Source organism: Marmota flaviventris, chromosome 6 (genome assembly GCF_047511675.1).
Source record: "Marmota flaviventris isolate mMarFla1 chromosome 6, mMarFla1.hap1, whole genome shotgun sequence".
In the NCBI taxonomy this organism is placed as follows: domain Eukaryota; kingdom Metazoa; phylum Chordata; class Mammalia; order Rodentia; family Sciuridae; genus Marmota; species Marmota flaviventris.
This window is the reverse complement of record NC_092503.1, coordinates 26,513,007-26,527,794: the sequence shown is the minus strand read 5'-3', so window position 1 is coordinate 26,527,794 and position 14,788 is coordinate 26,513,007. Positions and strand designations below refer to the sequence as shown.

The window sequence follows — 14,788 nt, the reverse complement described above, 5'->3', positions numbered from 1 at the left end:
CTGTAATCCCAGCAGCACAGGAGGCTGAGGCAGGAGGATCACAAGTTCAAAGCCAGCCTCAGCAAGTTGGTAAGACCTTTCACAAATTGAAAAAAGAAAAAAGAGCTGGGGACATAGCTCAGTGGCAAAGCACTTCTAGGTTCGATCTTAGTACCCCCTCCCAAAAAAAATATCTTGGGTACAAGAAATTGGAAAATTATTTGATTTTGTTTGAGATCCTTATCTCCTATCAGCATAGATAAATACAAGTTGCATATTCATAGATATTTCTCTTTTTTCATACGTGTCTAAAATGTTGATCCCTTCATTATCCGCTTCTTTTTCTCTTATTTGTTTTATCATTTAGCCAAACCTAAAATAAAGGGGATTTTCTGTCTTTTCTATATGCACAGTTAGCAATTAAAGCATCAAAGATCTTGGTTGATAAAGATACTGCAATTTGGGCTGGGGTTGTGGCTCAGTGGTAAAGTGCTAGCATGTGTGCGGCCCTGGGTTTAATCCTCGCACCACATATAAATAAGTAAAAATAAACATATTGTGTCTAACTACAATTTAAAAAACATTTTTTAAAGATACTGCAATTTAAAGATACTAGAATTTGCATCAGCCCTCTCTTTGGGTGTTTGTCGGAATAGGCTTTCCATTTCTCAGGGAGGGAATAGGAAACATCCTAGTGGGCTGAGGGTTTTATTCCTTCAGAAGACTGATCAAACTCACCCCTGCAGTTGAACTTCCTTGTTTGGGGAGCCCGCTTCCAGGGAAGGTGGGGATCAGGTGTCAGAGCCATTTCTCAAGGAGAACATTTCCTCCAGGCAGTCTTGCCCCAGACAGATCTGTTCTTGTTTTTCAGTTGGTTATAGAGACCTACTGGGTGCTGCTCTTACCAGACAGTTTCTCAGGATGATGAATAAGACATTCTCAGGATGGGAACAGAAGACTAGTGAATAGACTTGTGTGGTTCCTGAAGGATTTCAGAAGAATGCATATTCAGGTTTCCTAAACCTTAAGTAACCTGCCAGAAGTTTCTTAAGTAGGAGCTGGAGGGAGGAGAGAATGATACGTCTTTTTGTAATGGGAACATAGTTTCTATTTGGGATAATGAAAAAGTTCTAGAAATGGTGGTGGTTGTGTAACACTGTGAATATACTTAACACCACTGAGTTGTACACCTAAAATAGTTAAAATAGTAATGTTATGCTATATGTATTTTACCACAAAACTTAAGTGGTTTATTTTAAAAAGTTACTGGTTTTGAATGACAGCCCTTTAACAGCTTATTCCATCTTTGTTGAGATTAATGTCTTTTCCTCAGTGACAGCTGCCTAAAAGTCAAAGTCAGAATTTAGGTTAAAAAGTTACTGCTTTTGAATGTCAGACCTTTATAGCTCATTTAGATTTATTCAAGGATTTTTATTTTCTGCTAGGTAAAATACTGTCTGCTACTTATAAAAAATAATCTTTAAATATAAGGGCATAATTAGACAGAATAAAGTAAAAAGTTATTAACATAATGGTTGGACCTTTTAAATCAATATAGTTAATATGAGTTGTCATAATTTTATAATTATCCTGTTATGGGAATTAGTTGGCAACATAAAAGCATAAACTATTTTCACAAAATTCTACAAGCAATGAAAAGAACAGGAAACCACAAACCCAAAACCCAAAACCATTGGTGAACTAAAGTATTTGATAAATGTGGTATCTGGGATTGATTCTTGCACTAAGAAAACAATTTCAATCAATCAAAAGGGGCTAAATCAGCAAGCATTTAAGCACCCACATCTAAAGCTGTATGGCAACTATTCCTCAACCTGTACCTGTTCTTCAACCAGGTGCCCTGGCCTAACAGGGAGAATTTGCCTCCCTTACCTCCCAACCAGGTAGGCACCTCAGGGAAACCATATGGCCACTCAGGGCCCATGAAGAAATCACATCACTATTTCCTAATGTTTGCCCAATAATATCAATAGCATTTAAACTTTTCAGCATTTGACTCTCTTCTCTTCGTATGCTGGAGACATGGAAGTTTGATAAAACTGGTCTGGGTATTAAAGCCAAACTTCAATCAGATTTCCAAAAAAAAAAAAAAGATAAAACATCAAACCAAGATATTTTGAATTCTATTACTATGAAAGAAACTGTCATGTCCTATAATTGTACCCACTTTTAAAATTTTTTAGAAAAATGTTGTTGTTTCCTAAGACTTGTTAGTTCAGTATCATAACTTATATTCTAGAGCTCCTGGATTTTAAGAAGTGTTGGGAATTCCACTAGTTAACATTAAAATCCCACTAGTTAAGATTATAATAGAAGTTTGCCCTTTTTTAAGGAAGGCATTGGAACACAGATAGTTTGGTTGGTAAATTTACAGATGTCATTCTGAAACTGGTGATGTCTACATTGCCTTGAAATAACCAAGAAGGCGCTAATCTGCCCTTTATTTTCATTTGAAGCGTTTCTTTCAGGGAAATTGTAGTGAGCTTGCTGTCGCATCAAGTGTTACTCCAGAATCTGTACGATATCCTGTTAGAAGAGTTCGTCAAAGGGCCCTCTCCAGGAGAGGAGAAGACGGTCCAAGCGCCAGACACCAAGCTGGCCGGCTTCCTCAGATATATCTCCATGCAGAACCTGGCAGTCATATTCGACCTGCTGCTGGACTCCTACAGGACAGCGCGGGAGTTTGACACCAGCCCGGGGCTCAAGTGCCTGCTGAAGAAAGTGTCGGGCATCGGGGGCGCGGCCAACCTCTACCGCCAGTCTGCTATGAGCTTCAACATCTATTTCCACGCCCTGGTTTGCGCTGTTCTCACCAATCAGGAAACCATCACTGCCGAGCAAGTGAAGAAGGTCCTGTTTGAGGACGACGAGAGAAGCACAGATTCTTCCCAGCAGTGTTCATCTGAAGACGAAGACATCTTTGAGGAGACCGCCCAGGTCAGCCCCCCGAGGGGCAAGGAGAAGAGGCAGTGGCGGGCACGGATGCCCTCGCTCAGCGTCCAGCCGGTCAGCAACGCCGACTGGGTGTGGCTGGTCAAGCGGCTGCACAAGCTGTGCATGGAGCTGTGCAATAACTACATCCAGATGCACCTGGACCTGGAGAGCAGCATGGAGGAGGCTCCGGTCTGCAGGAGCGACCCCTTCTTCATCCTGCCCTCCTTCCAGTCCGAGTCCTCCACGCCCTCGACGGGCGGGTTCTCGGGGAAAGACACGCCTTCCGAGGATGACCGAAGCCAGTCGCGGGAACACCTGGGCGACACTCTGAGCCTGCGGGGGGCCAGTGGGGACGTGCTGATGCTGCCGCCCAGCCCCAAGGTGGAGAAGAAGGATCCCGGCCGCAAGAAGGAGTGGTGGGAGAACGCGGGGAACAAGATCTACACCATGGCGGCCGACAAAACCATCTCGAAGCTGATGACCGAGTACAAAAAGAGGAAGCAGCAGCACAACCTGCCCCCCTTCCCCAAGGAGGTCAAGGTGGACAAGAAGGGGGAGCCACTGGGTCCCAGGGGCCAAGACTCCCCGCTGCTGCAGCGCCCCCAGCACCTGATGGACCAAGGGCAAATGCGCCATTCCTTCAGTGCTGGCCCGGAGCTGCTGCGACAGGAGAAAAGGCCTCGTTCGGGCTCCACTGGGAGCTCACTAAGTGTCTCCGTGAGAGATGCAGAAGCACAGATCCAGGTACAATCCCCCAGGCAGAGAGTGTGGGAGGGGGCTGACCTTCAAACACCAGATGGGTCCCCCTTGGAGGGCATGCATACAAGGTGAGATTTGATAGAAACAATAGGAGATATAAACCCATTTGCCTCAAAGTGAGACGACCACGAGAGACTAAGATGGAGAATCTGCCAGTATCAATACATCAGTGTGAAACCGAAATTTTATTCTCAGATAATTTCAGAAACTGTTTTTCCATGTTGTAACACACATTATTGAGAATTAGCAACAGACTTGCATAAATAAGATGAAGCTAAAGCTTATAAAACTGATGGACTTTAAGTGGCATTGAGTCCTTTGTCATTTGAAGATAGAACTAGAATTTCTTTAGTGCTAAGGCATTATGTAAAATTTTTTAAAAAGCAAAGTAGATCTTATTATATACCAATGACCTGTTTTCATTTCCAGTGTTCCATCCTTTCTAAGCACATAAAAAAATTTCATTCTTAGGGCTGAGGTTGTGGTAGAGCACTTGCCTGGCATGTCTGAGACCCTGGGTTCGGTCCTCAGCACTGCATATAAATAAATAAATAAAATAAAAGATCTATTTACAACTAATATGTATGTGTGTGTGTATATACACACACAGACACAGACACACACACACACATACACAATTCTCATTCTTCAGGGGGCTTTGAAAAAATCATCCTGGTTTTTGTTTGTTCAATACTGGGAATTGAACCCAGGGTACTCTACCAGTGAGTTTCATCCCCAGACCTTTAATTTTGAGACAGGGTCTCACTAAGTTGCTGAGGCTCAAACTTGAGATCCTCCTGCCTCAGCCCCCTTAATCTGGTCATGTGTCCCCACACCTCGCCAAGAAAAGAGATTTTAAAGTATCCAGTTACACTGAGATGTATGTTCTTGAGCAGATGCCTTTCTTGGCAAATCATATCTTAATAGAGTTTTCATATTTGGGATTTTGCTTAATTTTAAAAGTTATCTTAAATCAAGGCAGAACTATCCCAAGTCGTGTTGTTACACAAGACTGCTGATTAAAAATATCATATGACCTATAGAAATTTCATTATGAGAAGGCAAGGTATTTATTTATTCCTTAGATTAAAAGAAAAACTAAGATTTTAGAAGTTTGTAAAAACTGAAAATAATTTTTGTGTGTGTGTGTGTGTGTGGTACACAGGGCCTTGTGCATGTGAGGCAAGCACTCTACCAACTGAGCTATATCCCCAGCCCAAAATTTTCTTAATAGTATGAGTTTCTGCTTTTTCCTTCAGATGTGTAGTTAAAAACCACAATTTATTATAGGTACATTAAATTATTAGCGACTACTTTATTATAGCTAAATCCTGATGAAACCCATCTATAGATTGACAGGGCATAACCACATGTCAAATGAAACTTTAAGACAGCCAATAATTCTCTTCAATCCTTTCTCTTAGGCATGGACCAATATGGTGCTAACAGTTCTCAATCAGATACAGATCCTTCCAGACCAGACCTTCACTGCTCTCCAGCCAGCAGTGTTCCCGTGCATCAGCCAGCTGACCTGTCACGTGACTGACATCAGAGTTCGTCAAGCTGTGAGGGAATGGCTGGGCAGAGTGGGCCGGGTCTATGACATCATTGTGTAGAAGACTCAAATTCCATCCCCAAGGACATAAATATCAGAGAGGTTCACAGTCGGCGTGCCAATCCAGCTGATAGCATTTGCCACACTTAAACTAGGTCTCAAAGAACAATGTTCCCTAATGTAAAAAAAGAAAAAAGCCTTTCCAACCACTCCCTAATCTGGACTATTCTGGATAATTTGGTGGTATCCAAGTGACACAGTGATCCTCTGATTTTGCACATTATTACAGAAGAGTCTACATTCAATACATTTCTAAACCTTAGTTTATTTCCGAGAGTTTGTGCTTGCGATTTTGTCCCCAAATGGGTCTTTTTCAAGGGCCACTCCTTAGATCCATCATTTTTAAAATAAATACAATTCCTAAGAAAATATCTGCTGGTAAGTCAAGCTGACGTATAAACCCTCAGATATCTAGTACCAGACATTAGTAATTGGAAGAAAATCTGTACTATGACTGAGGGTTTGGCTGGGAAGAAAACAGCTACACACAATGTATTTTTCAATGTCATAATCAAGAGAGAGATGACTTCTGCTGTAAAATATTCCAGAACATTTCAACATTATTACCAAGTGGTTAAGATTTTCAGGTTAATATTCACCAACTTCCCCATGTAAGGTACTATTGTGCCTTTCTCTATTTCTAAAGGAAGAAAACTTTCCGAGCAGGGCTTGAAGTCTGTGGATTGGCAGCCTCTAACATGAAGCACCCAGTGGTATTAGCCAATGCATTTATTGTCAAGAGATATAAGACTGACCAGCTACCCTGCCTGTCCCATTAGTCTTTGCTTTTGCTCCCAAGGCAGGAAAGGAAAGAAAAAAAAAAATGGTGCCTTAGTCTTTTGTTGCACAGACATTTCTACACCCCACAATTATCTGAATGCAAGGTACAATACTTGGTTTTTAAGAGAACAGTATACTAAAATGCAACTCATTTTATATCAATACCTTTGGAGGAAAGGAACTCAGAGTCCTCCATTCAGTGAGCAGATTTCTCAGGGAAAGGGGCAGGAAGTATGAAGTAGGGAGACAGCCGGCAGGGGTGGGAAAGGGGATTATGACGAAATCATTTTCAATCTTAAAATGACAACAATCATGAAATCATGGGTTCAGTTATACAAACTGTAACCTCAGAAGAAAATAAAACGAAATTGGAAGGGGATGTTATGAAGTTTAGAAGATAAATTTTTTTTCTATTTAAATTTTCTCTAGCAAGTAGATTTAAAGTCTTGTTATTCATATCAATTTTTAAGTGGATAATTCTTTTCCTAAGTATTATAAAATGAATGTGAAACCCTCATTATGATTTTTTTCTCTGCACCTCCCCCACCCCTTGTGCTGGGGATTAAGCCCAGGACCTTCCTCATGCTAAGCACACATTCTACCACTGAGTCACACCCCAACTCTTACTCTATTTTATATGTCTTACATTATAATGATTGAACCTTTTCAATCAAGCCCACTTATATACATTCTAGACAACAGAATTAGTTACCACATACATGAATACATTTTTAGACACTGGGAAAAAGTCATGTATCAATTCTTCAGTATTGAAGTACACATTTTAAATGGATTGAACTTTATCCAGTGATGGTATTCATAAGTTTTGCCCTTCTTGAGAATTATGTAGTTATCTACAACGTTAAGAGCAAAGCAAGGTTCTCCAACTTATTTAAGTGATCAAAAAGAATTTTCATTATCCAGTATGCTATCTAGAAATAATCACCGAATCTTCTAGTTCCACAAAACATTCTTTGCCTTCAATTTTTACTCATTAACCAACAATTCAAGTTTAGGAACAGATCGACTAGTATTGCTATTTAATAGGCATTAAATTACAAGGAGAGCAAAGAGCTGTGTTCTATCCATAACTTTTAATTTTTATACTTGGTAAGTGGAATTGAAAGTTGGGTAAGACTCCCCTCCTAAACAAAAAACAGTTCACCATGGTTGTTTTGTTTCTTTTTTTGTGACTCCTTTAGGGTTCAGTTCTCCTTTATGAGCTTTTGAGTACTCTGCAATTTACTGGGGGGAAAAGTTTCAGTAAAGCAGAATATAAAATTAGAGCGCTTACAAAATGTTTATACATAGCAACTTTTCATAAAGTATAAAAATTTATCCAAGCACGGTGGCACACACCTGTAATCCCAGCTACTTGATAGGCTGAAGCAGAAGGATCACAAGTTGGAGGCCAGCTCAGCAATTTAGCAAGACCCTGTCTCAAAAAATAAAAAGGACAGGGGATGCAACTCAGTGATACAGCTCCCCGGGCTTAAAAAATTAAAACAAAAATTCAAAGGAGGCCAGTGTCTCATGTGACAGAAGTATGTTTGAAATCAGAATTCATACTCCCACAGATTTCTATTACGAGATCAAAGTCTAGTTCATGAAAATAAGTTTCCCCGATACTGAGTCTAAATGCTGTTCTGTACCAACCTGATTATGGGCCCTAAGAATTAAAAGACGAGAAAGTACAACAGTTTTGTAAGAGGTTTTTGGTCCTTCCCATCGTCTTGTTGATACCCCATACCAAGTCCCATGTTGCTCATAAGCCCGCCTCCATGCCTAATGTACTGTGAGCTCCAGCACTACATAAACCACGTCAGATTTCAACCAGCAGAAAAGTGTGAAGTCCCAGCAGCAATACTTCAGGGCACGGTGCAGTTTTCGAGGAGGACATTGTCTGATGCAAAGAAGTCCTTTTGAGTAGGACTTGAGGAGATGGAGAAGAATGAGAGGGAATTAGGAACACATGGTAGACAATGGCCTCTCCCAGGCCAGTCGGACCCTCACACCTTTCCTGGTGTCTCCATTCCCACATTGACCCCTCTCTTCCTTCACTCGCTCCCACAGTCACTTTTTAGGCAGCTGTAAGATCAAGATTAAGGTCAAGGCAGCCTTCTGAAGTTAAATATGGGCGTTAGCATTGTATGTACAGATCTAAGCAGAATAAGACTTAATACATTGCTTCTAGTTACCTGTATTTACTGCCAAAATGTATTACTTGAGGCCGAGACACCTCTCTCCTTATAGTTTGGTAAAGTGTGCCACATGAAACAGGAATTTGGAAAACGCCAACTATGAGAGAATCACTGATTGACAGCCCAGCCAAATACTCCCACTCTTTGCCAGAGTTCTCCCAGCCGTTTTGGTGATGGGCAGCTAATAAATTGTTCATAGACCCTTGCCTAGCTCTATGAACACAGGTCTTGGTTTTTTGCTGCAGTGCTGGGGATCAAGCCCTGGGCCTCGAACATGCTTCATAGATACTGAAATGGAAAGTCTTTTTCAATTTTTAGGCTCTTTAATGACCAATCAATAAGGACCCAGGCAGATACTATCTATCTACTAAATAATTTAATAGCTTAAATTATTTTAAATCGAACATGACGAAATGTTAATTCAAAAGCACCTGTGATTTTTTTTTTTTTTTAGTTATACGTGACAGTAGAATGTATTAGTACCTCTGATTTGAGATATGCTGGTACAATGTCACTAGGCTTCTTGTTCTTGGTTTCAGGAGGCTTATACAGTCCATGGAGAGTCTCCCCCAAATACACCATAGCTGTGCTTATGTAGGCACTCTTTCTTTCCCAGGAGGGAAACTCCATCAGTGTCAGTCCCATCAAACTGAACAAGATGAAGACCTTTGTTTAGAACTGATAATAGCAGGAGGTAACAAACATCAGAGAGGAAGTGACTAAGTGTCACTGTGAATATAAACCTTCACCTTATCATATTTAGTTTTTACAGTAGCCTTATAAAATAGGTATTGTTTTTCTCATTTTTTCAGATGAGAACACAGACCTTGAGAGGTTCATAAATTTTCCCTACAAGTGAAATGCAAAGTTGACTTCAAAAGAAGTATTGCTGAACTCAAAGGCTTCCCCCAGCACCATGCTCTAAGTGTCTGGAGGAAACTCTAGTGGGAAAGAGATAATCTCAAGGAACTAAGCAGTTCAACCGAGAATATTTGCTTGAGATCCCAGCCCTGTCTAGGATGTTATGGAGATATTTTTAAGTAAGATTTTTTAAATTGTGTTTCTGTATAGAAGATCATATACATTTCAAACATATCAGCGTTTGAAAATAAGGAAAATTGAAATCTAAACTTTAATCTTAAAGCAAAACACTTAGTGTTAGAAAACCCACTAAGTTAGAAATGATGAAACACTATTCATGGCCAGCTATTAATGCAGGAAAACCATGGCAGGCTATGTCTGGAATGGCATGCATAATTCATAAACCTTTTAAATATCATTTAACCAACTAAGAATAAAGTGCCCTGTAGCCAGCAGTGCCTCTCTACTTGCTTCTCTGGGAAGTGCTAAATTTGTAAGTCATCAAAGTTTGGGAATATGCAAGCAACCGTTTTTTAAAATGTACACTCTCTGAAGAAGCAACTGGAAATAATATTATTTAAAGATCTAGGTACTGAGGGCATCAGGATAGTATTCATAGCAACCATGTGCCATATGACCTCAATATTGTACTTGCTCTACAGACAAGGAAGCAGGCAAAAACCACAGGGTCCTGCAGTAAGCCGAGGAGAAAACGTAAACGTGTTTGGGTACTACTTCAGTGATCCCAGCGAGATCTGGTGTGGCCTTAGAGAAGCAAAAGAGCTTTTTTGAGTACCTTTTTCTTTTAAATATGAGCTTGATATTGGGAAAGATTTATGAAGTTGGTAAAGAACTTGATCTATAATTATGCCTTCTCAAAAAAAAAATGTTCTCTTTATTCACTGGTAGAACAATCTAGAAAACTTACATTTGTTTATTTGTTGACAGATTCCCTTCCTCTAGCTGAATCGAAGTGTTTGTATTTGATGTAGAAGTAATAAGACTTTGGAATGTAATACCATTTTTATTTCCAAAACCACAAAAATACTCCTTTAGGGAAGACAGACAAAAGAACATTCCCACTTCCTTATTAACAGTGGCACCATTTATTGATTGGAGAAAAAACATTACTATACCACTGGCACCCCATGAAACCTTCTCTCTCTCTCTCTTTGTAAAACACCACACAGGGGTTCCAGGGAGGAAGGACTGACCGACCATCTTAGTGACAGAAGTACACTCAACTGCTGGAAGGTTCATCCAGTTATGGTCCTTCCTTCCTTTTCAACCAAGAGAATTATTTGTCCTGTTAATTCCTGTCCTGGCAGCTTAATCCATGCTTTTCTAGTTTCTTATGTCTTAAGAACAGTGGTTCTCAAACTTTAGCACATAAGAATCATGGGGTGGTGGGGTGGTGGGGTGGGGAGGTGTTGATGAAATACACATTGCTGGGCCCACACCTAAGAGTTTCTGATTCAGTCAATCTGGAAATGAATATTCCTAACAAGTTCCTAGGTGAGGCCAATGCTGCTTCTCTGGAGACCACTCTTGGAGAATCACTGCCATGAAAAATATCCAACTCCTAACTTTAAGATCAGCCTGACTTATCAAGCACTAGAGAAAACCTGAACTTACCCTTGGGCAGACAACTCTGGGTTGGATTACCTGCAACATTCCTGTTCAGTCTCCCCAGTTTCCAGTTTTCTTATACCAACCATTGGTTTTTTTACATGCTAGAAGACAATGAATGTATAAGTTCTATGGAACAGTGATACGTCTAAGCTTCTCGTCTTTGTATTTAGAAACACTGATTTTATGAATGATTGTTTGTTTCATGTTGACCCTTTGACTTGTACTGAAAGTGGTTTAAGGATGTAGTGTTTACATTTATTCCTGTGTGGTTTTAATGAGATGTTTCCATGTTGGCTCCATTCCAACTTTGGCTCCTGGCTTACAGAGGTTTCTGAGTAATTACTCCCTTGCCAGTTGTTTTACATCTTGCATTTGTCATTGGAACATCAGTGTTTCAAAAAGACATGGCACTACTTGCTGTGCCTTCATCTTTCACTTAACTGTCTGCTGTAAATTAGTATTTTAATTTTGTATATATCTGTAAAGAGTCTACCAAATGGCTTCATGGAAATTTGCAAAATGAACCAACTCCCTTTTGAGCAGTAGATGCGCCTGTTGTGACTTTTCAGTAAATGTGTGCTTGTGCGCGTGACCTGCATCATGGAGATGTTGTTCATTATCTTACCTTTCAAATTCTGGGAAAATGCAAAAGTGAATCAATGTACTTTCGAAATACAATGAAATTATGTTAGCTCAAATATAGATGGGGCCTTAGTTTACCTTTTAACTCTTTCTTCAATTAATGAGCTTTAGAAATTATTTTTCCATTAAAAAGTAAGGAGCAGAGTGAATGATTCAAGAAGAAAAAATTAAGGACCTTAAAATCATCACTCACTTATAAACTATATTGATTACATTTAATTCTTACCAATTCAATAAAGTTCCTCTAAAGACTTCTGCTTAATAAATACCCTGACATAATTTAACTTAGATGATTGTATGAATAGAAAGTAGTAATTGTAGGTATAGAATTAATGAGATCAAAAACCATATCGGTGTTAATAAGATCAGGTATTGCCTCTGTGGATGGAAATAATTGGAGAGTTTATTTCCCTTTTATTTATGCATTATTTTAACAACCAATTTTAATTTTAATTTAAAATCAATCTCTAGAAATAATTTATATTCAAACTATTTTATCAACTGGTGCCAAAAACAGAAGAGTAGAATCTGAAAGCCAGTCTATTGAACTAGAATATAAAATACTAGGTTTTAAGTTTAAGGAGGCGTAAGCCCCTGATAACTACAAGCCACCAGTGATCATCCATGGCTACCTCATGATGATGCACAAGCTGCTTGCTATGGCTCCCTCTGCGGTTCTTTAATTTTAATGTGTTGGAAGTGCTTATCTTTAAATAAATAAATAATTGGTTTGTTTTCCCACTAAGTAGGCAAAGCTGAACAAAGATGAGTGCTTTCGATATTTTGGGTTTCACTTTGGTTGAAACCACATGGCAGAATACCCAGGTATGGCATGATGGGGCAGGAGGAGGTGCCTATAGAGAAAGGTTATTTTTGTTTCTTGGTTTGTATTGGGTTTTTTGGGGGGTGGGTGGGGGGGAGTTAAAAACAAAATGTTTATTGCCCTAATCATGCCAAAAGACTACTATCAAGATGCTTTTCTAAGAGGAATCAATTTAAATAAATTACATTATAAACAGTTACCCTACTCCCATCTATCATTTGATAAAGCCAGTGGGTAGTATGGGTCCTTTTATCCCTTCTTGCATTATACCAAAGAATCAACTTATTTTCACTACAAATTATAAGTAAATGAAGCTTGGTATAGCCATAATGATTTGAGTCAGTATGCCATTTTACCTGTAAAATGCAAAATTTATCCTTGCAACCCCACTCACCAGGAGCCTTGAAGCTTTTTGTTCACTCCAAAGGCCTTGTCAAAGAAGTAGTTTGTTTTGCTTTTTTATTTAGTCATTTTGATCACATTTACATTTTTAAAAACTTGAGAACCAACCTCATTTATATGTTGCTATACCTATTTCATTTGATATCTTTTCATTGTTTACCAGGTCTCTGTAAGCAAGCCTGCAAGTGTATTTTGTGTACATTTTATCTGAGGTGAAAAATGAAAATTCTAAAGAGAAAATATTTTAAAAGATATTGTATTTATGTTGCTTGTGTTGTAGAATAAAGACTCAAATGCATTAAAAATTGATATGTGAAACAATTTCCTTTACTAAATAAATTTACCAAAATAACTTATGTAAAAAGCATGTCTAACAGAATTCTGCCAAAATAACTATTACATTTTATAACTGTGAATAGAAAAGAACTGTTCCAAGTTTAGAAGATAGAGATAATCACTATTAACCACTTGCTATGTGCCTAGAAAACAAATTTGCAGAAATATATACCATTGTTCCTCTTGCCTCCATTTTTTAAAGAAAAATATAAAAAGAATATGGTAAAAATCTCTTTATCAGAAGATATTGTGGCTCATTCATTTTTAAAAAGCTGGAGTATTACTATTTGTTCTTGAAAAATCATCTCTCTCAATAATAGAAATATCATTTTTCATTAATTTCAATTGGGTATATATAACAGCAGAATGCATTTTGATTCATTGTACATACTTGCTGCAAAACTTCATTTCTCTGGCTGTACATGATGTAGCGTCACACCATATGTGCAGTCAAACATGCACCTAGGGTAATGATGTCCATCTCATTCCACTATCTTTCCTGCCCCCATGCACCCTCCCTACTAGAAATATTATTTTAAAGGAGCATTGAAAAGAAAAACAGTCATTTTTTGAGATCTTATTGGATTGTGGCTTTTAGACTTGAGAAGTCTGTAATGGTATAAGCCTAGGAATCACCATGCCCATGTCATGGAAAAGTGTCCATAGAGGAATAAAAGACATTCAATATGCTGTAGAAATGGAATCTGTGTATGTGACTTCAGCTTAAGGGTCTATCATTCTGTCACACACTATGGTAATCTCACAAATGCACCACCAAGACTCAGTTGCTTCTAGTTCAATCCCCAAACCATCCCCCCACAAAAATCACTTCTATCATAAGGATGAAATAAAACTAAAATAGGTACTAATATACCTTGCAACACTATGTCATAAACATACAGGACCAACCATGTTCATGGATGGTGAAAGCTCTGCTATGTCAAAGCAAAGGCCTTTGGCCTCAGCCAGAAATGCAAAGATCACAGCCCAAGTTTTTCCTCTTCCCAGGAATGGGGAGCCTGGACAACACTTGGCTACTCAATTGTTGAGTGGCACTTGGATGCTATGAGCATCCTAGTCTGCCAGTCTGTCTGCTCTGTAAAAGAAAAATAAACCTTTATTTACCTCAAAGGGTGATTGTAAGATAAAATGAAAGCTCAACCAACAACACAAATGCCCAATAAGTGCTAAATACTATTGTGTAGGATAATAACTATTTCATAAATAGCCCTACTGTTTTGCAAGTTGATATATATTTGAGATCTACTACATACATATCCTTGACATTCTCACCCATGAATGTGCTCCAACATAAAAAGCTTAACATTTTGTGCCTGCCTGATATGAGGCGGTCAGAAGCCCAGGTGCAGACCTCTTTAATCAACACTTTAGAAATAAATTCTAGGTCAATGGCCAATTCTTCAATTATTAATATCCAGCAATGAATACATCTTATGCATAAATCCAGCTGTATTCCTTTAAAGCAGAGACTTGATATGCTTCAACTATTTGGCTTATGATCAAACTTGTATTACAATTTAGCTTTGATAAATATTTCACATCACTCATTAGAAAATTCACTTCCCCATCTGGCTCCAAGGTAAGTTCAATAAGCAAGTGAAAATAAAATTGAAGCCTAATGCAATATTATGGTTTTCACATATTGATCAACATTCTTGTTATCTCAAGCCTTGGAAAGAGCACTTCTTATATCTTCCTCTTGTTTGTTTTTATTTAGAGAGTCTTGGTTACAACATCAAGTCATTGGTGCCCTGAGTCTGCCCTGCCAATTTCATCTGCTCA

The 14,788-nt window shown here is 38.8% G+C and overlaps 1 protein-coding gene across 1 annotated transcript in view; it reads left to right on the top strand.

Annotated features, from left to right (window-relative positions):
• The window catches only part of Arfgef3 (ARFGEF family member 3), a 159,832-nt gene extending 153,525 nt beyond the window's left edge, over window positions 1-6,307 (top strand). The window contains exons 33-34 of the mRNA XM_027938466.2: window positions 2,457-3,678; window positions 5,118-6,307. Coding sequence (XP_027794267.2) covers window positions 2,457-3,678; window positions 5,118-5,309 — 1,414 coding nt within the window. The 3' untranslated portion in view covers window positions 5,310-6,307. The remainder of the gene's footprint in view (window positions 1-2,456; window positions 3,679-5,117) is intronic.
• The last annotated feature ends 8,481 nt before the right edge of the window (window positions 6,308-14,788 follow it).